The sequence below is a fragment of the Loxodonta africana genome, chromosome 26 (genome assembly GCF_030014295.1).
Source record: "Loxodonta africana isolate mLoxAfr1 chromosome 26, mLoxAfr1.hap2, whole genome shotgun sequence".
Taxonomy (NCBI): domain Eukaryota; kingdom Metazoa; phylum Chordata; class Mammalia; order Proboscidea; family Elephantidae; genus Loxodonta; species Loxodonta africana.
This window is the reverse complement of record NC_087367.1, coordinates 41,146,471-41,172,265: the sequence shown is the minus strand read 5'-3', so window position 1 is coordinate 41,172,265 and position 25,795 is coordinate 41,146,471. Positions and strand designations below refer to the sequence as shown.

Below are 25,795 nucleotides of genomic sequence, written 5' to 3'. Positions count from 1 at the left end.
TACCAGATGGTTAATGCCTGTGAATAATGAGGGTTGCAGGAGAGCAGTCTGGGACACCAGAGATTCAGACCTGGTAAGGAGGCACCCCATTTTATATCACAGCTTCTTTTGTCTGGAAGGGACCTTATGGAGAGTCTATAGAATTCTTTTGTTTGACTTAATCCTTGAATTCTTTATGGTCTACAATATTTGAAAACCTTTTGAAAAGAAGCAGAACAAAACACCCACACCCCATGATCCTGCTACTCAAACATCATTATTTACATTTTTGTATAATCTTTCAGTCATTAACAATTCTAATTATTATTTTGAGTATGCAGTACATTCGTATAGTTCCCAAAAAAAAGGTGTAAGACACACATTGAAAACTCTCCTTTCCGCTGCCCTTGCCCATGCAGATATGGGTTTTGAAGCCATCTCTACCTTGGGTAAGTCACTTAACCATTCTGCACATTAATTCTGCCCCTATGAAAGCAGGGATATTCCCTCCTGCTGTGAAGAACAGATGGATACACATCTAGCTCCTGGCACAGTGCCCGTAGGAGTTAGTAGCCCCAGTACACACAGTAGGTGCTTGATATATGTTATTGTGTGACTGTTTTCTGAACTCAGTATTTTCTTCCATAATAGGGATCAATGCCAGGAGCAAACTGTGAAGTATGCTCTGTTTTCGGTTATCACCCTTCCCTGCTGTTCTCTTTCAGCACCTCCCTCGCATTCTGCCTGGGGACTGGCATTGTGCCATCCTGCTGGTAGCAGTGCCAAGGTACACGCTAACACGGCTGGTTCCTTAACAAGTGATACTCTTCCCTTCCTCAGAAAAGGATTTGAATCTTCCTTGGGGCTTTCTGGAAAACAGCCTTTAATCTAGATTTTAGACAAATGGTTTTCATGGTGGTAACTTTAATCACTAGGGCACAGATGAAATGTCAATGTTGGCAACAGCACTCTTGGCCAATATGTAGAGCTAACTGCAGGAAACTGAGGAGCCCCAGGACTGGAGATTCTGTCTCTGCTGTTATCTCCTAAGTGTTTCTTATCTCTGTTTCCAGGAGAGGCCCTCCCCCTGGCACTGGCCCTGTTTGGATTTGTTGGCTTCATGCTGCTCCTTGTGGTTGTGCCGCTTTCCATCTGGAAAATGGGCCAGGTGCTCCGGTACTCCTGCTGCCCCTCAGTGGTCCTCCCCGACACCTTGGTAACAGCATTATTTTTTCTTTTCAGCATGACACCGGCCAGATGTTTGGGCCTTCGTCAGGCATGGCACATGTTTTGTGGGTTTACAGGCATTTATAGGGAGGGGAGAAAAGCATTTATAGGACTTCATTTCTAATCAGAAGGGCTGGGAGAAACCTCCCTTCTCCAGGGAGTAGTACCTCCCTGGACCCCCAGGCAGGCCACCTCTGCATGTCCCCAGGACCCAGCTTGGCCAAGAGAGCAGGTCTGCTGCACAGCCCTGTATGCCTGCCATCTCAAGAGGCATGTGCAGTCTTACCCTTCCGGACCGGCCTGCCAAGCCTTCCTGGCCCCTTCCCAAAATTTTAACAGCAGCTATATTCAATAACATGCTCCAACACAGTATATTCAATTCACATGCCAATGGCCCCATTGGTTCTCAAGGTGAGGAGTATATGTGTGTGTGTGAATGTGGGAGGCATGGACTGTGGTTTGGTCTGTGGAGTGGGAGGAGCAATCTGGACCCAGGGTAGTTGTCTCCACCTGTTTTCCCAGCTCCTCCAAGCACAGAATTCTTATCTTAATCCTGAGGACACTGGACCACAGTTCTGACCCTCTCTATGGGCATAGGCTCTGTGTGCCCCAAACAAAGCAGCTCCCTCCATGTTCCATCTGGCTGCCTCTTTCCTCCTCCCCATCCCCAATCCCTCATGCCCTAACAACATACAATGGCGCAAAAAAAATCCCAGTCATCCCAGCGTGTGACAGTTATCGCATTTATCTCCTGGGAGAAGGGAACTAGCATTCAGCTCAAAAGCAACTAGGGCTGGAAGTGCCTGCAACCTATGCATTCTTATAGTTCCTTATCAGCCTGCAGGTGTTTTATATCAGAGGGGATCACTCTTGTGGCACCAGCATGGCCCTGCTTTCTCTCCTTACACAGGAGGAACAATTCTCCCTGTAATCCAGTCTTCAGAACATTCCTCCACCCTGTTATCCTAATGCCAGCCAGCTCTCCTTTCTCTAGTACTTTCAGGTAGTCATAATAACATTAGTCAACACTAGTACAGAGGTTTCTAAGCACTAGATACTATTCTAAGGCTTTACATGTATTAATAACACATTTCGTTTTCCCTTTTAATAAAGCTTACTATCATCCCTCGAATCAGTTCCCTCTCTATTCCACTCTAAATGTCTGAATGTTTTACCATTAAACATAAAAGCATCAAATACAGGGGACAGGGTGAACCTTCATTCCCCTTCAGCAAGAACTTCAGGGAACCAATACACACTACAGCATTAAAGTATGTGTATTGTGCATTTGTTGGAGGTCCCCCTTACCCCATAGCTGTTGAGTTGATTCCGGCTCATAGCAACCTTGTAGAACAGAGTGAAACTGCCCCATAGGGTTTCCAAGGAGCAGCTGGTGGATTCGAACCGCCAACTTTTTGGGTAGCAGCCAAGTTCTTAACCACTGTGCCACCAGTGCTTCTTGTCAGGGGTAGTGTTTTACAAATATTGATTAGGTAAAAAATTTTGATAGTGTTGTTCAGGTCATCTTTGTCCTTACTGATTTCTTATATAGTTGTTCTATTAATTATTGAGAACTATAGCACCATTTTTTTTTTATAGCACCACTATTTGTCTAGTTCGCCTTTTCTTTATATTAATTTTTCCTTGATATATTTTGAAGCTCTGTTTTAGGTATATAAACATTTATGATTGCTATGTCTTCCTGAGTAACTGAGTCTTTTATCATTACAAAATGTCCCTCTTTATTTCTGGTAATATTCCTTGTCCTGACATTGATATTGTTTACTGTTTATATGACATGTATTTTTCCATCTTTCAAATATAAAATCTGTGTTTTATACTTGAAGTGTGCCTTCTGTAAACAATGCTTTTTTTTTTTATTTCTCAGAGATTCTCATAATGTCTGCCTTTTAATTGGAGTGTTTAGTCTATTAACATGTAATGTAATGATTGATTTGGACTTAGGTTAATCATTTTACTATTTATTTTCTATTTCTCTCATCTGTTTTTCTCCCCCCTTTTCTTCCTTTTCTGCCTCTTTTTGGGTTAATTAAATATTTTCTCAAACTGCACTTTAATTTATCTAATGACCCTTTATTTATTCTAATAAACTTATTTATTCTATTGACCTTTTAATTATACTTCATATTATTTTTTCATGGGTATTCTAGGAATACATGTATGTCCATAACTTTTCAGTCTACTGAGAACTAATACTGTATCTTTTCAGGTGAAATGTAAGAATCTTGCAATAATTTTTGCTTTAAATAGTCATATATATTTTAAGGTATTTAAGATAGTATAGAGTTACCCAGGACCCTGGGGGCATAGTTGGTAAGAGCTCAGCTGCTAACTAAAAAGTTGGCAGTTCGAATCCACCAGCCGCTCCTTGGAAACCCTGTGGGGCAGTTCTACTCTGTCCTACAGGGTTGCTATGAGTTGGAATCAACTTGACTGCAATGGGTAATGGATAATATAGTCACCCACTGAGCTACTATCTCTAGTGCTCTTCCTTCTTTCCTGAGATCTGTGTTTCCATTTGGTATGGCTTCCCTTTCATCTAAAAAACTTCTTACAGTAGGTCAGGTAGTGTGGGTCTGCTGGTAACAAATTCTCTTAGATTTTTAAAATCTGAAAATGTCTTTATTTTACCTTCATCCTTGAAAGATATTTTTACTAGATATAGAATTCTTGATTGACAGTTTTTTTTCTTTCAATACTTAAAAAATTTTGTTTAACTATCTCCTGGTCTCAGTTGTTTTTGTTAAGAAAACAGTGTCATTTTTTAACATAGTTCCCCTATGTGAAATATGTCCTTTTGCTGCTTTCAAATTATCTTTTTTTTTTTTTTTTTTTAGCGGTTTGACTGTGTGCCTGGGTGTGGCTCTCTTTACATTTATTCTGCTATGGTTCGTTGAGCTTCTTGAATCTATAAATCTACACTTTTCATCAAAATTTTGGAAAATTTCAGTCATTATTTCTTCAAATAGTTTTTCTGTACCATTCTCTTCTCGCTTTCTGTGACTCCAATTTCGGGTATATTAGACCTTTGATATCGTCCCCACAGATCCTTGAGGCTCTATTCATTTTTTTTAAACTTTTTTCTTTCCATCCTTCAGATTGAATAATATCTGTTAACCTCTGTTCTCATTCATGGATTCTTCCGTTATCACCGATCTGCTTTTAGGAACATCTAGTGCATTTTGTTTTTAGATTTCAGATATTGTATTTTACGGTTCTACAATTTCCATTTGGTTCTTTTTTATAGTTAATATTCACTGCTGAATTTTTCTATTTGGTCATTCATTATGAGAAAATTTTCATCTATACCTTTGTTTAGTGCATTTTGTTTTTAGATTTCAGATATTGTATTTTACGGTTCTACAATTTCCATTTGGTTCTTTTTTATAGTTAATATTCACTGCTGAATTTTTCTATTTGGTCATTCATTATGAGAAAATTTTCATCTATACCTTTGTTTGCTATTTGAAAATCTTTGAAAATTTCACCCTGTAGGTCATCACAAGGTTGGTCTCCATTGATTACTTTTTATTTTGGTATAGATCACATTTTCCTGATTCTTTTTATATCTGGTAATTTCGGATTGTGTTCTGGATATTTTGATCAGTACATGGGAGAGATCTTGAATTCTGTTATGCTCCTTTAAAGAATATTGATTTTTTTGTTTGTTTGCTCGTTTGTTTTAGTAAGCAATTAACTTGGATGGATACAAATTCCAAACTCTGATATTTCATGCAGTAGTCAGTCGATATCTGTTAGTTCTTTTAACCTTAAGTGGGCTGCTTGGAGTTTGTCCCACACCTGCATAGTTCAGAGGTCACATGGAGATTTGGGCAGAATTTATGTGCAGAATTTGGGGATTCTCCTTTCTCGCTCTCTCCTATCACTTTCCAACTTCTGGGTTTGCACTAACCTCTGTCCTCTGGTCCTTCAAGCCAGTAAGACTTCTACCTCTCATGGCACAAGTGGGGCCTGTGCTTGGGCTGTAAAAATAGGAAACTCACCCAGTGACATTCCTATGTTTTAAGCATCAACTTTTGGTTGCTCTCTAGTGACTTAAGCAAATTTATTTTGTATTTTGGTCAGAGTTTTTAATCTGGTCTGATAGGTGCTCCTCTGCCCTAAGTAGAAGTGGAACCCTGCAGTAAAAGAGGAATCACTGCACTGATCCAAAATGATAATAATGGAAGGGAGGCATTTCTAGCTCAGGGGTGTCACTATCTCTTCCTTTCCACACATGGTGAAAAGTCCAGTGTTCCCCATCTGGGGTTTACCCTTTGTAGGTCCCTAGGTGGTGTGAACAATTTGCATTTGACTACTAACCTAAAGACTGGTGGTTTGAACCCACCTAGTGGTACTATGGAGCCTGGCTGTACAGTGGTTAAGACCTTGGCTGCTAACCAAAAGGTTGGCAGATTGAATCCACCAGTCACTTCTTGGAAACTCTGTCGCTTCACTACAAGTCAGAATCGTAGGCAATGATTTTGATTTTTTAGTTTAGTGGTAGTACAGAAGAAAGGCCTGGTGATCTGCTTCTTTTAAGATTACAGCCAAGAAAATCCTATGGAGCAGTTCTACTCTGTAGCACACAGGGTCACCATGAATTGGGATTGACTTGACAGCAACGGAATTTTGTTCTCGTATGGTATTTTCCCTCTTGTCTCTGTTGTCCATGTTTTCTCTCCAATCACTGGCTATTCTATTCTTAACATCTTCATTTTTCCTCTCCTTGTCCCACATTCAGAGCTTCTGCAGAGTTCTCCGCTGTGTCTCAGGATCAGGGGCACTAGCATCCTCCCAAGGCCTGGTGCCTTGTTAGTGAAGAACAGTTAAGGGCCAAAGAAAGAACCATGTAAAAGGGGAGTTCCTTATAGGATTTCAGGTGCACATGAAGAGTCTTCAAATAGTGAGAACTCTTAGAAATGCTGATGCATTGGAGCCACACCCTAAAAATAGCTTTTGGAGAAAACCACCAAGCTTACATGAGGACAGAGATAAAGAGATTCTATGATAGCATGGTGAATCTTTTCATTAATTTTTAGTCTGACTCCACTTTCATCCATGACAGATAGGTACTGTTACTCTTGACTACCTTTTCATGCTGTGTTCTCTTTTACTATCCTTTCCGCATTGTTGCAGTGTCTGTTCCTACATGCATTCTTTTCCATAAGGCTTTTAACTTTTGTTTTGTTTTTGCTCCCAGATTTTAAAAGTGGACAATTATTCTGAGTCTATGCTGTCTCTCCAGTGCTGTGTGAGATGCAAATCACTGTTGTTGTTGTTAGGTGTCATTGAGTTGATTCCGACTCATAGTGATCCTATGTACAACAGAATGAAACACAGCCCAGTCCTTTGCCATCCTCATGATCATTGTTATGCTTGAGCCTGTTGTTGCAGCCACTGTGTCAATCCATCTCTTCGAGGGTCTTCCTCTTTTTTGCTGACCCTCTACTTTACCAAGCTTAATGTCCTTCTCCAGGAACTGGTCCCTTCTGATAACATGTCTGTCTTAGTCATCTAGTGCTGCTATAACAGAAGTACCACAAATGGATGGCTTTAATAAAGATAAATTTATTTCTTCACAGTAAAGTAGGCTAAAAGTCCAAATTCAGGGTGTCAGCTCCAGGGGAAGGCTTTCTTTCTCTGTCAGCCTTCTCATCAATCTTTCCCCAGACTAGGAGCTTCTTTGTGCAAGAACTCCAGGTCCAAAGGACTCATTCTGCTCCTGGCACTGCTTTCTTGGTGGTATGAGGCCCTCCATCTCTCAGCTCACTTTTCTCTTTTATATCTCAGGAGATAGCCTCAATACACAACCCAGTCTTGTAGTTTGAGTCCTGCCTCACTAACACAACTGCTGCCCAACCTCCCTCATTAACATCATAGAGGCAGGGTTTACAACATATAGGAAAATCACACAATACCGGAATCATGGCCCAGTCCGATTGATACGCACATTTTTAGGGGGGCATAATTCAATCCATGACAATGTCCAAAGTAAGTGAGATGAAGTTTTGTTATTATCCTGCTTCTAAGGAGCATTATGGCTGTTCTTCTTCCAATACAGATTTGTTTGTTCTTTTGGCAGTCCATAGTATATTCAGTACTCTTCGCCAACACCACAGTTCAAAGGTGTGAATTCTTCTTTGGTCTTCCTTATTCATTGTCCAGCTTACCCATGCCTATGAGATGATTGAAAACAACATTGCTTGGATCAGGTGCATCTTAGTTTTCAAGGTGACATATTTGCTTTTTAACACTTTAAAGAGGTCTTTTCCAGCAGCTTTGCCCAATGTGTCATTTGATTTCTTGGCTGCTGCTTGCATGGGTGTTGATTGTAGATCCAAGTAAAATAAAATCCTTGACAACTTCAATGTTTTCTTCCTTTATCATGATGTTGCTTATTGGTCCAGTTGTGAGGACTTTTGTTTTCTTTATGCTGAAGTGTAATCCTTACTGAAGGCTGCAGTCCTTAATCTTCATCAGCAAGTGCTTCAAGTCCTCTTCACTTTCAGCAAGCAAGATTGTGTTATCTGCATATCACAGGTTGACAATGAATCTTCCTGCAATCCCGATGCCCCATTCTTCTTCATATAGTCAATCTTCTTGGATTATTTGCTCAGCATACAGTTTGAATAAGTATGGTGAAATGATACAACCCTGACACACACCTTTCCTGACTTTAAGCCATGCAGTATCCCCTTGTTCTGTCTGAAAAACAGCCTCTTGATCTATGTACAGGTTTCTACTGCCTATTAGCAAATCACTAAAAAACCAGGACACTGAAAAAAAAAAAAAACTAGTGCCCGTTAAATCCCAAGCACTTTCTGGAGCCGTGCATCCCTACTGCCATCTCCCTACTCCCTACTCCCAGCTGTACTTCAACATTTGCACTACTTACAGATAATCCTCCAAACTATTGAAAGCCAATTTCCAGTCATCCTTGCAAAATCTATGCATCTTTCCAAATTAAACCATGGAAAATTGCTAAATGGAAATCCTTGACAATTTTTCATAAAGCCCTATTGCATTTGTAAGTGTTGAATTTATCCGTATGGATTAGACATTTCATGTGTCTACATCTACAATTTCACAGTCAGTGATGGGTGCACTCTGAAATATACCATTAAGAATTTCATTCCATTTAAGATTTTATCACCAAGTATGTAGTAAATGAAAACAATATATATGTATATATATTGTTCAATGTTAAAGATAAAGGAATTAAAGATTTTTACCAACTTATGCAGTCTGAAATGGATCAAACATTCAATCAAGGTGCAGTGATAATTACTGGGGATTGTAAATCAAAAGTTGGAAGCAAAGAAGGATTGGTAGTTGGAAAATATGACCTTGGTGATAGAAATGACACCAGAGATCACATGATAGAATTTTGCAAGACCAATGACTTCTTCTTTGCAAATACCTTTTTCAACAATATAAATGGCAACTATATACGTGGACCTTGTCGAATGAAATACAGAAATCAAATCAACTACATCTGTGGAAAGAGTTGGTGGAGAGGCTCAATATCATCAGTCAGAACAAGGCTAAGGGCCGACTGAGAAACAGACCATCAATTACTCATGTGCAACTTCAAGTTGAAGCTGAAGAAAATTAAAGCAAGTCCGTGAGGGCCAAAATATTACTTTGAGTATATCCCACCTGAATTTAGAGACCACCTCCAGAATAGATTTGAGACATTGAGCACTAAAGACCAGATGAATTGTGGGATGACATCAAGGACATCATACATTAAGAAAGCAAAAAGTCATTAAAAAGACAGGAAGGAAAGAAAAGACCAAAATAGATGTCAGAAGACACTCTGAAACTCAGTCTTGAATGTAGAGTAGCTAAAGTGAATGGAAAAAATGATGAAGTAAAAGAGCTGAACAGAAGATTTCAAAGGGTAGCTTGAAAAGACAAAGTAAAGTTTTATAATGCAATGTGCAAAGACCTGGAGTTAGGAAACCAAAAGGGAAGAACATGCTTGACATTTTTCAATCTGAAAGAAATGAAGAAAAATTCAAGCCTTAAGTTGCAATATTGAAGGATTCCGTGGGCAAAGTATTGAACAGTGCAGGAAGCATCAAAAGAAGATGGAAGTAATACACAGAGTCACTATACAAAGAAGAGTTGGTCGAAGTTCAACCACTTCAGGAGTTAGCATATGATCAAGAACTGACTTCCTTCTTCTGAAGGAAGAAGTCCAAGCTGCACTGAAGGCATTGGTGAAAAACAAGTCCCCAGGAATTGATGGAATACCAACTGAGTGTTTCAACAAACGAATGCAACGCTGGAAGAGCTCACTCATCTACGCCAGGAAATTTGGAAGACAGCTACCTGGCCAACCAACCGGAAGAGTGCCATATCTGCCCATTTCAAAGAAAGGTGATCCAGCAGAGTGTGGAAATTATCGAATTAATATCATTAATATCACACACAAGTAAAATTTTGCTGAAGATAATTCAGATGTGATTGGAGCAGTACATTGACAAGAAACTGCTAGAAATTCAAGCTGAATTCAGAAGATGTGGAATGAGGGATGTCATTGCTGATGTCAGATGAATTATAGCACAAAGCAGAGAATACCAGAAAGATGTTTATTTGTGTTGTATTGACTATGCAAAAGCATTCGCCTGTGTGGATCATTACAAATTATGGATACTATGAGAAGAATGGAAATTCCAGAACATTTAATTGTGCTCATGCAGAACCTGTGCATAGACCAAGAACAGAGCAAGGGCGTACTGCATGGTTTAAAATCAAGAAAGATGTGCATCGGGGTTGTATCCTTTCACATACTTATTCAATCTGTATGTGGAGCAAATAATCCAAGAAGCTGGAGTACATGAAGAAAAATACAGCGTCTGGATTGGAGACAGATGCCAACTTTTGATTCGCGGATGACAGAACCTTGCTTGCTGCAAGTGAAGAGGACTTGAAGCACTTGCTAATAAAGTTCAAAGGCTACAGCCTTCGTTATGGATTACACATCGACATAAACAAAACAAAAATCCTCACAACTGGACCAATAAGCCACACAGTGATAAACGGAGAAAATCCTGAAATTGTCAAGGATTTCATTTTACTTGTATCCACAATCAACACCCATGGAAGCAGCAGCCAAGAAATCAGGTGACATATTGCATTGGGCAAAGCTGCTGCAAAAGACCTTTTTAAAGTGTTAAAAAGCAAAAATGTCACTTTAAGGACTAGGGTGCACCTGATCCAAGCCATGGTCTTTTCAATCCCCTCATATGCATGTGAAAGCTGGGCAATGAATAAAGAAGACTGAAGAAGAATTGATGCATCTGAATTATGGTGGTGGCGAAGAATATTGCATATACCATGGAATTCCAGAACTAACGAATCTATCTTGGGAGAAGTACAGCCAGAACGCTCCTTAGAAGCAAGGGTGGTGAGACTTTGTCTCAGGTACTTTGGACATGTTTTCAGGAGGGATCAGTCCCTGGAGAAGGACATCATGCTTGGTAAAGTAGAGGGTCAGTGATAAAGAGAAAGATGCGTTACAAGATGGATTGACAGTGGCTGAAACAATGGGCTCCAATATAGCAAAGATTGTGAGGATGGTGCAGGACTGGGCAGCATTTTATTCTGCTGTACATAGAGTCACGATGAGTCGGAATGGCCTGGATCACACCCAAAAACAACAACAATTATATATATGTGGAGCACTGGTGGCACACCGGTTAAAGCACTTAGTTGCAAACCAAAAGGTCATTGGTTGGAATCCACCAGCCAGCCATTCTGCAGGAGAAAGATGTGGTAGTCTGCTTCCATAAAGATTATAGCCTTGGAAACCATATGGGGCAATTCTATTCTGCCCTATAGGGTTGCTATTGAGTCAGAATCAACTCCACTGCAACAGGCATATACACACACACGTGTGTATATATATGTGTGTGTATGTATATATATATGTGTGTGTGTGTATGTATACACCTGTTGCAGTAGAGTTGATTCTGACTCATAGCGACCCTGTAAGGCAGAATAGAATTGCCCCATAAGGTTTTCAAGGCTGTAATCTTTTTTTTTTTTTTTTTAATTTTATTGTGCTTTAAGTGAAAGTTTACAGAGCAGATTAGTTTCTCATTCACAAATTAATACACAAATTGTTTCATGACATTGGTTGCAATCCCCACAATGTGTCAACACTATCCCCCTTTCCCATTCCACCCTGGGTCCTCCATGTCAATTTTTCCAGTTTTCCTTTCACTTCCTGCCCTCTCATCTTGAACTAAGAAGCACATTCCTCATGTGTGTTATAGTTTTATAGGTCTGTCTAATCTTTGGCTGAAAGGTGGACTTTGGGAGTGGCTTCACTTCTGAGTTAGTGGGATGTCTGAGGCCGTAGTCTTGGGGGTTCCTCCAGTCTGTCAGACCAGTAAGTCTGGTCTTTTTTTGTGACTTTGAATTTTGTTCTACATTTTTCTCCTATGCTGTCCAGCACCCTCTATCGTGATCCTGTCAGAGCATTCATTGGTAGTACCTGGGCTCCATCTAGTTCGTCTGGGCTCAGGCTGTTGTTCATGTGGTCCATTAGTCCTTTGGACTAATATTTTCTTTGTGTCTTTGATTTTCTTAATGCTCCTTTGCTCTGGATGGGATGGGACCAATAGATACATCTTAGATGTCTGCTCACAAGCTTTAAAGACCCCAGACACTACTCACCAAAACAGGATGTAGAACTATGTTATGCCAACTGACCTAGATGTCCCCCCAAGGCTATGGTCCCCAGCCCTCAGCCACAGTAACTCGGTCCTGCAAGATATTTGGATGTGTCTAGAAAGCTTCTATGACTTTGCCTTGGTCAAGTTGTGTTAATTTTTTAAGTGTGGTAATGGTGATAACGTTGTGTTGTTGGCTGTTGTCCCATCAGTCCCTTTCTCGTGGTGACCCCAAGTGTTACAGAGCAGAACTGCTCCATAGGGTTTTCTTGGTTGTTATTTCTACGGGAGTAGTTCATCAGGCCTTTCTTCTGAGGATAACATCCTTTATGTTAGCAGCTAATTGCAAACCCCTTGCACACCAGGGTCCTTGTCCTTATAATAGGGAGAGGCATAATGAAGAATTGTTAAAACAAAAATCATATTAAGCCTATAATAGAGGCTGGTTGAAGTTTATTTAATATATGGTTTGCAAATCAGGATGATATTTCAACTAACGAATCAAAACTATTCAAAAGAAAAAAGAATTTCCAGAGATTCTTATATCCCATCTTATTGACATTGCTACAGAAAGGGGACTGGAATAGAACTGATAAAACAATTTTTGGTCAAGAAGGATTTCATACAGCATTGTCATGAAGAACAATTAAAGTAATTACTGATTGACCCTAAGACAGATTTTCTAGTCTGACCTCTGGAGTATCTGTCGAAACTAACTGCACATTAATAATTCTATAAAAGCACACAATGCCCAAGGCCAGACTACTGTTTCACTTAAAGGTGGCCAGTAGTCTCTAGCCTCAAGGTTTAAAGATCATCTCAGGGAGATAGCTTGGGTGGGTACCTCAACCTCCATGGAATCCAGAAATTCCATCAGAATTAAAAGTCTGTTCCTCAACATTTAGGGGTGAAATAGCATGATGTCCTCAGCCAAATTTCAGATGGTTTGATAAAAGGGAGGTGTGTACGTGTGTGTTTACAGAGAGAGATGGAACTGGTATGGCTGTAGGTTAATAATTCGTTTATATATTCATTTCACTGGTCTTTCAACTTTTCTTTGAGTTTGAAATTTTTCAAAAGATGTAAAACAAAATAGAAAAAAAATGGCTTAACTCTTCATATACATTGACAACTGGATGTGTATTCGTGAATCATTATTGAGGTAAACAATTTTATCTCTTTTCCAGAAATATTCATATAATAAAGATCCATGGAACACCACTTTGAAGGAAACACTGTATGTATGAATACCATGAGTGGTGTGTACAGTGACTATCAGCTCAAGGCTTTTTGTTACATAGATAAACTATTCAGAGAATCCCTCAGTGGACTCAAAGCATATCCTGATACCAGAATTAAATTATCCCCTTATGTCTACAAGATAGTCTATGAAATCATAGTTGGCTATGAAAAAGAGTTTGACTTAGAATAGACTTTTAAGAAAGGTTTAACCATATTATTTTAAAAAATGGTGATATAGCAGGTTAATGTCTGTATTTTTTCTAAGTCTTGAGACCTACCTATCCCTTATGAATGTCAAGGACTTATTGTATAATGTGCCACTGTTATGGATTGAATTGTGTCCCTCAAAAATGTGTGTTGTAAATCCTAACTTCTACAAAAAACTTCTACGCTTGTGGTTAAATCCCATTTGTGAATGAGTTATCTTTGTTATGTTGATGAGGCAGAATTAGTGTAGGGTGTACCTTGAGTCAATCTCTCTCTTTTTTTAAATTAATTTTTATTGTGCTTTAAGTGAAAGTTTACAAATCAAATCAGTCTCTCATACAAAAATTTACATACATCTTGCCGTACATTCCTAACTGCTCTCCCTCCAGTGAGACAGCACAGTTTTTCCCTCCACTCTCACTACTCGTGTCCATTCAGGCAGCTTCTGGCCCCCTCTGCCCTCTCATCCCCCCTCCAGACAGGAGATGCCAACATAGTCTCATGTGTCCCCTTGATCCAAGAAGCTCGTTCTTCACCAGTATCATTTTCCATCCCCTATTCCAGCCCATTCCTTGTCTGAAGAGTTGGCTTTGGGAATGGTTCCTGTCCTGGGCTAACAGAAGGTCTGGGGACCATGGCCTCTGGGGTCCCTCCAGTCCCAGTCTGACCATTAAGTCAGGTATTTTTATGAGAATTTGGGGTCTGCATCCCACTGCTTTCCTGCTGCCTCAGGTTTCTCTGTTGAGTTCCCTGTCAGGGCAGTCATCAGTTGTGGTTGGGCACCATCTAGTTCTTCTAGTCTCAGGCTGATGTAGTCTCTGGTTTATGTGGTCCTTTCTGTCTCTTGGGCTTGTAATTACCTTGTGTCTTTGGTGTTCTTCATTCTTCCTTGTTCCAGGTGGGTTGAGACCAATTGATGCATCTTAGATGGCCGCTTGCTAGTGTTTAAGACCCCAGACACCACTCTTCAAAGTGAGACACAGAATGTTTTCTTAATAGATTTTATTATGCCAATTGACTAGATGTCCCCTGAAATCATGGTCCTCAACCCCCTGCCCCTGCTATGCTGGCCTTTCAAGCATTCAGTTTATTCAGGAAACTTCTTTGCTTTTGGTTTAGACTAGTTGTGTTGACCTCTCCTGTATTGTGTATTTTCTTTCCCTTCACCTAAAATAAAACTTACCTACAATCTAATTAGTGAATACCCCTCTCCCTCCCTCCCTAAGGCTGTAATCTTTATGGAAGCAGAGTGCTACATAAGTACATATATTTGTGTGGAAGCCCTGGTGGTGCAGTTGTTAAGAGCTTGGCTGCTAACCAAACAGTTGGCAGTTCAATTCCACCAGCTGCTCCTTGGAAACCCTGTGGGGCAGTTCTACTCTGTCCTATAGGGTCACTGTGAGTCAGAATCAACTTGATGACAGTTTTTTGTTTTTTAATATGTGTGTGTATATAAGAAAAATTATATTAATAGTGCTCAGTGTATATTCCCCATTTTAAAATATAATTTCTCTTCCTTGACTTTCATCCAGAACTGTTTCTTCCTTTCTGTTACTCATTTTGTTCTATCTCTTCTTGCTTCTTGCCATATTCCACTGTAAAATAGACTGCAAGCATAAAGGTGGTCCTAAGTTATTTTTCAATGCACCATCCCAAGTATGACCTTGTGTTCTTCACAGAAAGTGGGTTTTTTGAGTGAAGATGTCTCTGGGGGGCAGGCAGCTATCTCCTCCCTCCTGCAATGAGTGTGTAGTGCAAAGAATGTAATTCAATAGGGAGGAGAGGTGGGATTCTGGCAAAAATGTCCCATCTAAAGAAGGCCATTGTATCTCAGCCCCAGTTGCATGATGTTAAGTAGAATGTAAGCCAGTGCTCCCAAATATTCCCATTTCAGAAGCGCACCCATAAATTTAGAAGTTTTTAAATGAGAAATCTCTGAGCTTTTAATGTTAAAAGCTAATTCAAATATGTAAAAAAAAATCAGCTGAGGGGCTCCTGGCCAACATGGCAGCATAAACCAGAAGCACCACGCCATCCCTCTGCAACAAAGACCCGAAAAACTACGTAAAACACAGACGAACGTCATTCCTGGAACCTGAAGTGCCAAATGAAGAGACAGAGAACTCAGCCAAGCACCAAATGGAATAAGAAATTGACAGAAGATGAAGAGCGAGGAGAGATACGTGGGGAGGGCCCCATCAGCTAACTCAGCACGGATCTGCCATCTTGGACTCAGGTCAGGATCGGCAGACAGGGAGCACCGGACAGCAGCTTTGTGGAACTCCCAGCAGGAGACAGAGCACCCAGTAACCAGCAATACATGCTTTCGCACCCCACATTCTCTCTCTGCTGCTCTACCTCCAAGCTTCTGGCTGGCTGTGCTGGCTCAGCCAGCTAGGAAGTACAGCATCCTGTTTGGATTTGCCCTAGCCGGTAACAAGTGATATATGCTTTCCTAGCCCCATCCCTTCTTCCCCCACCCCTTCGGCCTCCTCTACTTCCTGCCAGCTAGCCACAGTCTCTTGGCCAGGAGGCAACTGCTTTGACCTCGGGCTGCTTGGATTCGCCCTGCCGACACTGGTTGGGCCCCTGAGATGGTACTGCTTCATCTCTTTTGATTTCTTCTGTGCCTCCTACTTCCTCCCCCTCCTTTCTCTGGAACACCTGGCTCCGTGTGCCATATTTGCTTCTTCTTGAAAGGCTGTGAAGCCACGCTCAACTGGGGAATCACTCCCCTGGCCTGTGACACCATGCTGGTGGGATACCTGGGGCTTTTTTTCCCCTTGCTTTGCTTTGTTCTGTTTTGTTTGTTTGTTCTATTTTTCTGTTTGCAGCTTGGGAGCCCCTTCTAACCGGGCTGCACTGCATGGCTTAGGAGCCACTGCCTCAATATGCACAGCTGCATAGGTGTGATCCCCGGGGGCATTTCTTTCTTTTTTTTTTCCTTTTCTTCTTTCTTTCTTTTTTTTTTCCTTTTCTTTCTCTTTTTCCCTTTCCGTCTGTCTTCATTTCTCAGTCCTTGTCTCTCTACACTTATCTCCTTTTCCTGTCTCCTGAATACCTGGTGCTGTATGACAGCTATACCCCTTCTAGCCAGGCTATAGTGTGCAGCCTGGGAACCACTTCCCTGGTCTTAGCAGCCCCACTGGTGGGAGTCCGGGACTCCTGGGGACTTTCCTTTTCTTTTCCAAATTTTCATCTAGTTACTTTTTTTCTTTCTTTTTCCCTTTTTCTTTACTTTTTGCTTTTCTCCATTTCTCAGTTTCTCATCTCTCCACTCCAGTGGCAAGCTCTCTTAGCACTCTTTTTTTTCTCTTTGGTTGCTTGTTTGTTTTTTGCTCCTGTTTTTCTCTCCCCTCTCTCCTCTTTCCCATGCCCCATTAGCTCCACACATCACAACTTCCCCCCTCTTTCCTGCCTACCTGTACCATGCACTGAACATCACTCCTCCGAGCAGCACAGGTATGGCCTACTGGAACCAGCCCAATGCTGATTCCTGGCCCACCCTGTCAGCCCTAGTATGTGCCATAAACAACCCATCCCAGCCCCTCCCCTTCAGCTGGACCTTCCCTGCTGCACCATAGCTGAATAACTGGCTGTGCCCATTGACAAGGAGGTGAAAACTATAGTGACTACAGACAAGGAAACAACAAAGAGCGCACAGCCCACCCGCTTAGACATAACCAAATAAAACAAAAAAGCAGGATGAAACAAATCTACAGTCGAGAAATGAAGAAAATAACTACCGAATGTCCTGAAGACAGCAGACAATATCAAAACATAAAAAAACAGGACAGAACGGGTCCAGTAGGGATCCAAAATAAAACACCAGATGACTTTCCAGTAGAAGAAAAGGAACCAGAACTACCTGACAGGGAATTCAATTCTTTAATATTCTGAGCAATCCAAGAGTTGAAGCAAAAAGCAGACAAAAATGAGGAAAAAATAGACAAACTTTTGGAAAAGGCAGACAAATTCGTGGAAAATATAGACCAAAAAATAAATAAATAAATAAAATACAGGAACAAAATGCCAAAAATAAATTCACAACTAGAAATTTTACAAAAACAACAATTACAAATTCAAAAGATAAACAACAAGGTTTCAGAAATGGACAGTGTCATAGAAGGGCTGAGGAGTAGGTTTGAAATGATGAAAGACAGAATCAGCAAAATTGAAGACAAACACTTGGATACAACTCTGTTGGAGGGAAAATCAGAAAAAGAACGAAGAAAAATGAAGAAGCCCTGAGAATTACATGAGATACAATCAAAAGCAAAAATTTGCAAGTGATCAGAGTTCCAGAACAGGGAGAGAAAACAGAAAACACAGAGAGGATCACTGAAAAATTGCTGACAGAAAACTTCCCTAATATCATGAATAATGAAAAGCTGACCATCCAGGAAGTTCAATGAACCCCATATAGGATAGACCCCAAAAGAAAAACACCAAGGCATATGATAATCACACTTGCTAAAACCAAAGACAAAGAAAAAATCCCTTGAGCTGCTTGAGAAAAACAAAAAGTCACATACAGAGGAGAAACAATAAGACTAAGCTCTAATTAGTCCAAAGAAACAATGCAGGCAGGAAAGCAATGGGATGACATCTATAAAACCTTGAAAGAAAAAAATTGCCAACCAAGAATAATATATCCTGCAAAACTTTCATTCAAATATGATGGTGAAATTAGGACATTTCCAGATAAACAGAAATTAAGGGAATATGTAAAAACCAAACCAAATTTACAAGAATTATTAAAGGGAGTCCTTCAGTCTGAGAGCAAACAACATCAGACCACAGCCTGAATCTAGGATGCAAGATTGTACCAGCCAGATACCAACCTAGGATATGAGCTCTCAAGGACTATCCAAAACCAAAACAATTGCAACAGGGAACCAGAGAGGTTAATCTGTAAACGACAACAATGCTAGAACAATAAAAGAGAGAATAAACAGGTATAGAACTTCTAATGGAGAGGAAGGCAAGGCAATACCAAGTAATAAAAGGAACATATTACCTAGGAAGACAAAGGTAAATTTCAAGTTAAGCACAAAGGAAGTTAATAAACCTACTGATCAAAATAAGGAAGAAAAACATAAATTCTCAATGAAAAAAAAATCTACAAAAATGAAAGAAACGAAAAAGAAATCCACAAACAAAAGGAACTCAGCACAGGAGAGAAAGAGGAACAAAGAAAACTTTAGCAACACACACACACACACACACACGCAGACACACACAAAGCACTACAAATGACAGCAATAAACTCAACCATAAAAAACAACAATGGATCTGTGAAGCGTCTCATAATATGGATCCATCTGGAGGACATTATGCTGAGTGAAATCAGTCAATCACAAAAGGACAAATATTGCATGAGACCACTACTGTAAAAACTCATGAAAAAGTTTACATACAAAAAGAAATAATATTTGATTATTACGAGGGGAGGGGATGGAAAAACACTTAATAGACAAAAGATAAGCAGTAACTTTGGTGAAAGGTAAGACAGTACACAATACTGGGGAAGCCAGCACAACCTGTACAAGGCATGGCCACGGAGGCTCCACAGACTCATCCAAACTCCCTGAGGGACCAAATTGCTGGGCCGGGGCCTTGGGGACCATGGTCTCAGGTAACATCTAGCTCAATTGGCATAACAGAGTATATAAAGAAAATGTTCTACGTTCTACTTTGGTAAGTAGCATCTGGGGCCTTAAAAGTCTTTGAGTGGCCGTCTAGGATACTCCACTGGTCTCACCCCTTTGGGAGCAAGGAAGAATGAAGAAAACTAAAGACACAAGGGAAAGATTAGTCCAAAGGACTAATGGACCACATCTACCACGGCCTCCACCAGACTGAGTCCAGTACAACTAGATGGTGCCCAGCTACCACCACTGACTGCTCTGACAGGGATCACAGTAGAGGGTCCCAGACAGAGCTAGAGAAAAATGTAGAACAAAATTCTAACTCAAAAGGAAAGACCAGACTTGATGGCGTGACAGAGACTGGAGAAACCCTGAGAGTATGGCCCCCAGACACCCTTTCAGCTCCGTAATGAGGTCACTTCTGAGGTTCACTCTTCAGCCAAAGATTGAACAGGCCCATGGAACAAAACAAGACTAAAGGGGTACACCAGTGCTGGGGCAGGGACTGGGAGTCAGGAGGGAACAGGAAATCTGGTAATAGGGAACCCAGGGTTGAGAAGGGAGAATGTCATACAACAGTGTGTGTACTGTCTGATGAGAAACTAGCTTGTTCTGTAAACCTTCATCTAAAGTTCAATTAAAAAAAAAAATCAGTTGAGCCTTGTTCGAAAATTTGTTCAAAAGTCAGACAACAGTTTTTTGCCTTTGAAATTCTGAGACTCCGCTGTTTGCTTCACTTTAATGCTCCAGAAATGCACTGTCCAATACAGGAGCCACTATTAAGTGACTATTAAGCATTTGAAATGTGGTTAGTCCAAACTGAGATGTGCTTTTTAATTGTAAAATACACAACAGACTTCAAAGATTCAATTAAAAAAATAAAAAGCAATGTAAAATATCTTATTAATATTTTTATATTAAGTGCACCTTGAAATGAAAACATTATGGATATATTGTGTTAAATAAAGTATATTATTAAATTCATTTCACCTTTAAAATTATTTCTTAAATGTAGTTATTAGAAAATTTAAAGTTGCATATGTGGTTCATATTATGTTTCTATTGGACAACATAGCTCTAGAATTTAGAAAATATTCAGGTATAACCTGTTCAGATTTAGGTAGTCAGTGACCTGAGACTCTGCCTGGACCAGCAGCAGTGAACTGTAGTTGGCTTCATACTAACATCCCCACTCAGTGAGCCTTGCTCATCCATGGCTGTGTTGTTTTTTCATGTTGATATTGCCCATGAACACTAAGTCAGCCCCTGCAACTGCCTCTTAATGGACAAGGATCAAGATGACTGGCTTAATGAAGCTGATGTCTCCTGGGGCACTGCCGTGGAGGGAAATCATGCCAATTTGTCTATGCCCATGTGCTACTCTTTGGAATGATGACAGAAAAAGACATAGGAGACTACTGTAGAACACCTAGAGCATCTTGGTGGAGATGAGCATGCTAGCAATGGGTGGGAGAGTCCCTCTGAAAAGTTGATGTCTACATGTTTACAACATTAAAGCAATGTACTGGGGCCTCTGGGAGAAGATGAAATATGAGTAAGGAAGGAATTCTGACTTAAGGAGCACACTGTCTGGATGGGGACTGTGCTAGGTACTTTACATAGAGCATCTCAGACCGGGGCATTGTTTTCGGAGCTCCCTGTGGAAGGAGTTTAGATTTTTTTTTTTTTATAAGAATTGTATTTTTGGCTTTTGGTGGGTATGGTCCCAGAGAGGGGAATACTGACCAAACAGGGTCTCCAGGGAACTGCTGGGTAGTGAACTGGGTAATAATCTCAACAAATGTCAGAAGTCCATGATCTAGGGGTTGGAATTGTCTTTGGACTTTTTTTACTTCTTGAAAGTTAATCAAATAGTTGTGATTTTTTTTTTTTTTTACTACTGCTACCAGCATCTAATGAATATTCATGAAAATTATTTTTCAGAAAATCACCAATTCACCCCAGAAGTTAATCAGCTGCAGAAGGGAAGAGGTAGAACCCTGTGCCATGTCTGTGCTGTCTTCTGAGGAGTTCCTCAGGGCTTGGATCTAATAGGCTTGGGGAAGGCCCAGTTGAAGCTGAGAACCTGGTCTGCACAACACAGGACCCATGAGGAGAAAGGCTACATTTCTATTTTCCTTCATGGACAAGAGGCAACAGAAGAAAGAAGAGCCAGCCCTGTCCATCTCTAGATCCAACTATCTGAGGCAGAGTGGTTTGATGGACAGAGCACTGATTGAGGGTGAGGAGATGTGCCCGCTAGACCTGGGTCTGCCATTCACTAGCTGAGTAACCCTGGGGAAAGTGACCTAATCTTTCTGGTCCTCAGTTTTCTTATCTGTAAAATGGGGGATGAATTACATATCTGTTAAATAAATAAATAATACATTTATATATTTAAAATAAATATAAATAAAACATATATAAATCTAGCACATGTAGGATTGTAGGGAAACTGTTAGGATTAGTTCAACTTTTCTGGGATATAAATATTTAACAAGAACTACCTGGTTAAGAGCTTGGCTGCTAACCAAAAAGGTCGGCAGTTGGAGTCCACCAGTTGCTCCTTGGAAAACCTATGGGGCAGTTCTACTCTGTCTTATAGGGTTGCTGTGAGACAGGATCCACTCGATGGCAATGTGTTGGTTTTTATCAAAGTCTACACACCAGTTGGCTTGGATATCCCACTGTCCCAAGGAAACATTGAAGAGGAAAGGAAGGATGGTGTTGATGTTGATTTCACTTCAAGTCAAGTGCCTGTGCAGAGGTTACTGGTTCAACAAACTGTATAGTACATGACCTGGAGGGGGCCCACACTCCACTGAAAATAAGACATGCCCGAATACTATGGGTACAAGAAATATTATAAAGTGTAAATAGTGTGTACACACTGAGGGCAGCAGGTAAAATGTCTGTGTGTCATGAGATGAGAATATGAAATGATGCCAATTATAAGTGTGATGCTTTCTGTGTTCCTTTCCCATGTAGAATTGTTAACATGCAGAATAAAAAATGGAATGAGGTCACCCTTGGTAATCTTTTTGTTTCCTGCCAGAAAGTGGTCTTTAGGGTTTGTGTTATACGTTAACCAGAGAGGCCCCTGGAGGACATCTGTGGTCAGGAGGAGTTGGAATGACCCCAAGCAGGGGAGGAGTGGTAACAGTCCTCTCCTTGGAGTCCTTGGGACTCCACAGCTGGGGGCTGCCTGCGTTTGGAGGGTAGCCTCTGTCTGTATGAGAACCCCTGACTGAGGCAGTGACCAAATCCTCACCTGGTCAGGGTGCTGCTGAATCTCTCCTGGGAGCCTCACTCCATAGGAAATGCCTTTGGGACACTTTTTCCCTTAAGACAGCTCACTCAGGGTGTCCATTTTATCTTCCAGCCTGTAAACTCAGAACCCACCTCTAAAAGCCTCTATTCACCCACCTCTCCCATCAGGTGAGGAAAACAGCCAGGTTAGGGAAGGTGCAGAGGGAGGAAGTTTCTTGAGGAGTAAAGGGATTGGTGGGCATGACCTCTGCCTCCCTTCTTAGCCCCACCTCCTCCCAGCTCTGAAGCCTTTGAGCTGGTCTGTCTCTTTGGGGCCCTTTCCAGCCAACCCAGCAGTGGGGATAATCTAACTGCTTGCAATGCCATCTCCACTTGGTGGGGCTTCAAGCAGACAGAGGATGGGGCTCTCTCCAGTGGGCACATTGCTGAAGATCTTTTACTTTGCACCATTTTGTATGCTTCTGTGTTGTTTAACTTTTTTATGAAGACTGTATTTTTTTTCTAAACTGTATATATATTTTCGGTTTGCAAAAACAAAAACCATATGCCCTCCATTACTCTCCCTCTTCCTTCTTCCCTACCTCTCCACCCTGGAAACACTGCTCAGGCATAGAACCCAGAAATGACCCCTGGCTCTCCTCCCATTGGGTCTCTATTACACTTGGTCCCAGTGCCCATCCATTCTGGCTGGCATATAGCACATAAAAATTTCTCTCAATTATTCAACTGTCTGTTCATGTACCCAACATGCATTTCTGGAGCCCAAATATTAGAGGTGCTACCTCCTCAGTAGCTGCTTATCAGCTCTCTCCTAGAGCAATTATATCCTGACTTTCCAGACCTCCTCTCTTCCCCTCCAATCAATTTAACCGTATCACCCAGTCCTTTAAACTGGGACACTTTTAAAAGTGAAAGGGGCATTATTAATAATTATGACAGGATGATAGCTCTAAACTGGGACTGTTCTGGGGAAACCAGGAGTGTGGTCACCCTAGTCACAAAATACAGCTCCCTGCGTCCCTCTGCATTTTGAAACCTCCCAGATGATAAGTTACAAAGCCCAGGGGACCAGATCCAGCACTAATGGTTTGCTTTTTTTCACAGCCTGTAATTGAGTCCCACAGGACTCAATCCAATGAGCCCTAGATCCAATGACAAGTGTCCTTATAAGAGAGAGGCAGAAGGAAAGTAATGGAGAGGATGGGTGCCTGGGAGCACATAGAAACCTTTTTGCTCATCATTGGAGATGCCCATCTCTTGTAGCCTTTGCTATTGCTTGACCTGGAAGAGGTCCCCTGGCCCCCAAATCAAGCCCAGCTTTCTTAGCCTTGTCTTCAGAAAACAACTGCCAAAATTTAATGAACAAATATTCCTGCCTTCATGAGGCTTACATTTTTTTCATGAGGCTTACATTCCAACAGGGAAGAGGGTGGGGAGATGATAATAATAATTAGTAACAATTTTTCTACTATTATTAAGTGAATTTTGTAGCATATTGGGAGTTCATAAGTGCTATTAAAAATGAAAAGGTAGAGCAGAGAAAGTGGGATGGGGACAGGTCACAGCCTTTTGAAAATGAAAGTGAATGGAAACAAGTGAACTGAAACTGTCATGAGTTCTCACATAGCCACACAGTATGAGAGACTATGAGTGACTCTAGAACAAAGAATTTGGCTACATATTCGTAGAAGTATGCAGTCTAATATAAAAACTTTATTCAGCATTTATACTCCTTGTATTGGCAGTGTATACCTTTTTGGAAGTATTCTCTTATACGGTCAGATAAAGCAAAGAAATAATTATGTTTATTTTGATAGTGTCTTAGTCATCTTTTGCTGCTATAATAGAAATACCACAAATGGATGTCTTTAACAAAGAGAAATTTATTCTTATAGTCTAGTAGGCTACCAGTCCAAATTCAGGGCGTCAAGGCCAGGAAAAATCTTTCTCTATTGGCTTTGCAGGAAGGTCTGGGTCATCAGTCTTCCCTTGGCTTTGGAGCTTCTCTGCGCAGGAACCTCAGGTCCGAAGGACATACTCTGCTCCCAGCACTATTTTCTTTGTGGTACGAGATTCCCATATCTCTCTGCTTGCTTCTCTCTTTTATATCTGAAAAGAGATTGGCTTAAGACACTAATTGTCTTAGTCATCTAGTGCTGCTATAACAGAAATACCACAAGTGAATGGCTTTAACAAAGAGAAATTTATTTCTTCACAGTAAAGTAGGCTAAAAGTCCAAATTCAGTGCATCAGCTCCAGGGGAAGGCTTTCTTTCTCTGTCAGCCTTCACATCAATCTTCACCTGGACTAGGAGTTTCTCTGTGCAGGGACCCTGGGTCCAAAGGATGTGCTTTGCTCCTGGCACTGCTTCTTTGGTGGTATGAGGTCCCTTTCCTTTTTATCTCTTGAGAGATAAAAGTTGGTGCAGACCACAACCCAGGGAAATTCCCTTTACATGGATCAGGGATGTGACCTGGGTAAGGGTGCTGTTACAATCCCACCCCAATCCTCTTTAACATAAAATTACAATCACAAAATGGAGAACAACCACACAATACTGGGAATCACGGCCTAACCAAGTCGACATATAATTTTGGGGGACACATTTCAATCCATGACACTAATCTTGTAAATCTCATCAATGTAACTGACACTAATCCATCTCATTACATCATAGTGATAGGATTTACAACATATATGGAAGTCATGTCAGATGACAAAATGGTAGACAATCATACAATACTGGGAATCATGACTTATCCAAGCTGACAGATATTTTGGGGGGACACAATTCAATGCATGACATTCACTCCATCATATCATAGCAAAAGTCTTAAATCAACTCCGAGTCCAAAATCCAAAAATTCCTTTTCATCTGTGAAATCTAGAATACAAGTCATCTCTTCCCAAATACAATGGTGCAATGGCCACAAGGTAGATATTGCCACTACAAACGGGAGAAATGGGAGGGAAAGAAAGCATAACAGGCACCAAGCAAATCAGCAGAATGCGTTACATTAGCCCTCAAAGCTTTGCAAATAATCTTCTGTTCTCTGAGACCAATTACACAGTGGCCCTGCCCTCTAGACTAGGTATTGACCACACTCTCCAAATTCTGAGTGGAGACCCCACAGCCCTGGGCTTCAACTCTACCTTCCAGGCCCACTGAGACCACAACTCTGCTCCCTTGGCTTTAGGCACACCATCTGAGTGGCAACTCCACCCTTAGAAACACCAGAGGCCCTGGCTCCCCCCTTTGAAACCCCAGAAATCGTGGCCATACCTTTTAAGACTGAGGCAGCTCAGTTTCCTGTGTTCCTTGGCCTCTTGGCCCTTGGGCCTCATGTAACCACAGAGGTAGAAAATGGAGTGATGTAGCCACAAGACAAGGAATGCCAGCAGCCACCAGAAGCTGCCCACTTCTGTCCAGCTGGGGCAAGTGTCCCAAAGTTGGAGGCACCCCACTGTGCCAGTAAACTTCGGCCAGAAGGCATTCAGCTTTCTCCGTCA

General features: G+C 41.1%; 1 protein-coding gene across 3 annotated transcripts in view; it reads left to right on the top strand.

The window, feature by feature from the left end:
- The window catches only part of IL20RB (interleukin 20 receptor subunit beta), a 70,129-nt gene extending 45,605 nt beyond the window's left edge, over window positions 1-24,524 (top strand). For all 3 annotated transcript variants that reach the window (XM_010599493.3, XM_064277280.1, XM_064277279.1), the window contains 2 exons: window positions 1,053-1,195; window positions 20,960-24,524. In XM_010599493.3, the coding sequence (XP_010597795.1) occupies window positions 1,053-1,195; window positions 20,960-21,067 (251 nt within the window). In that variant the 3' untranslated portion in view covers window positions 21,068-24,524. The remainder of the gene's footprint in view (window positions 1-1,052; window positions 1,196-20,959) is intronic.
- Window positions 24,525-25,795: the final 1,271 nt, after the last annotated feature.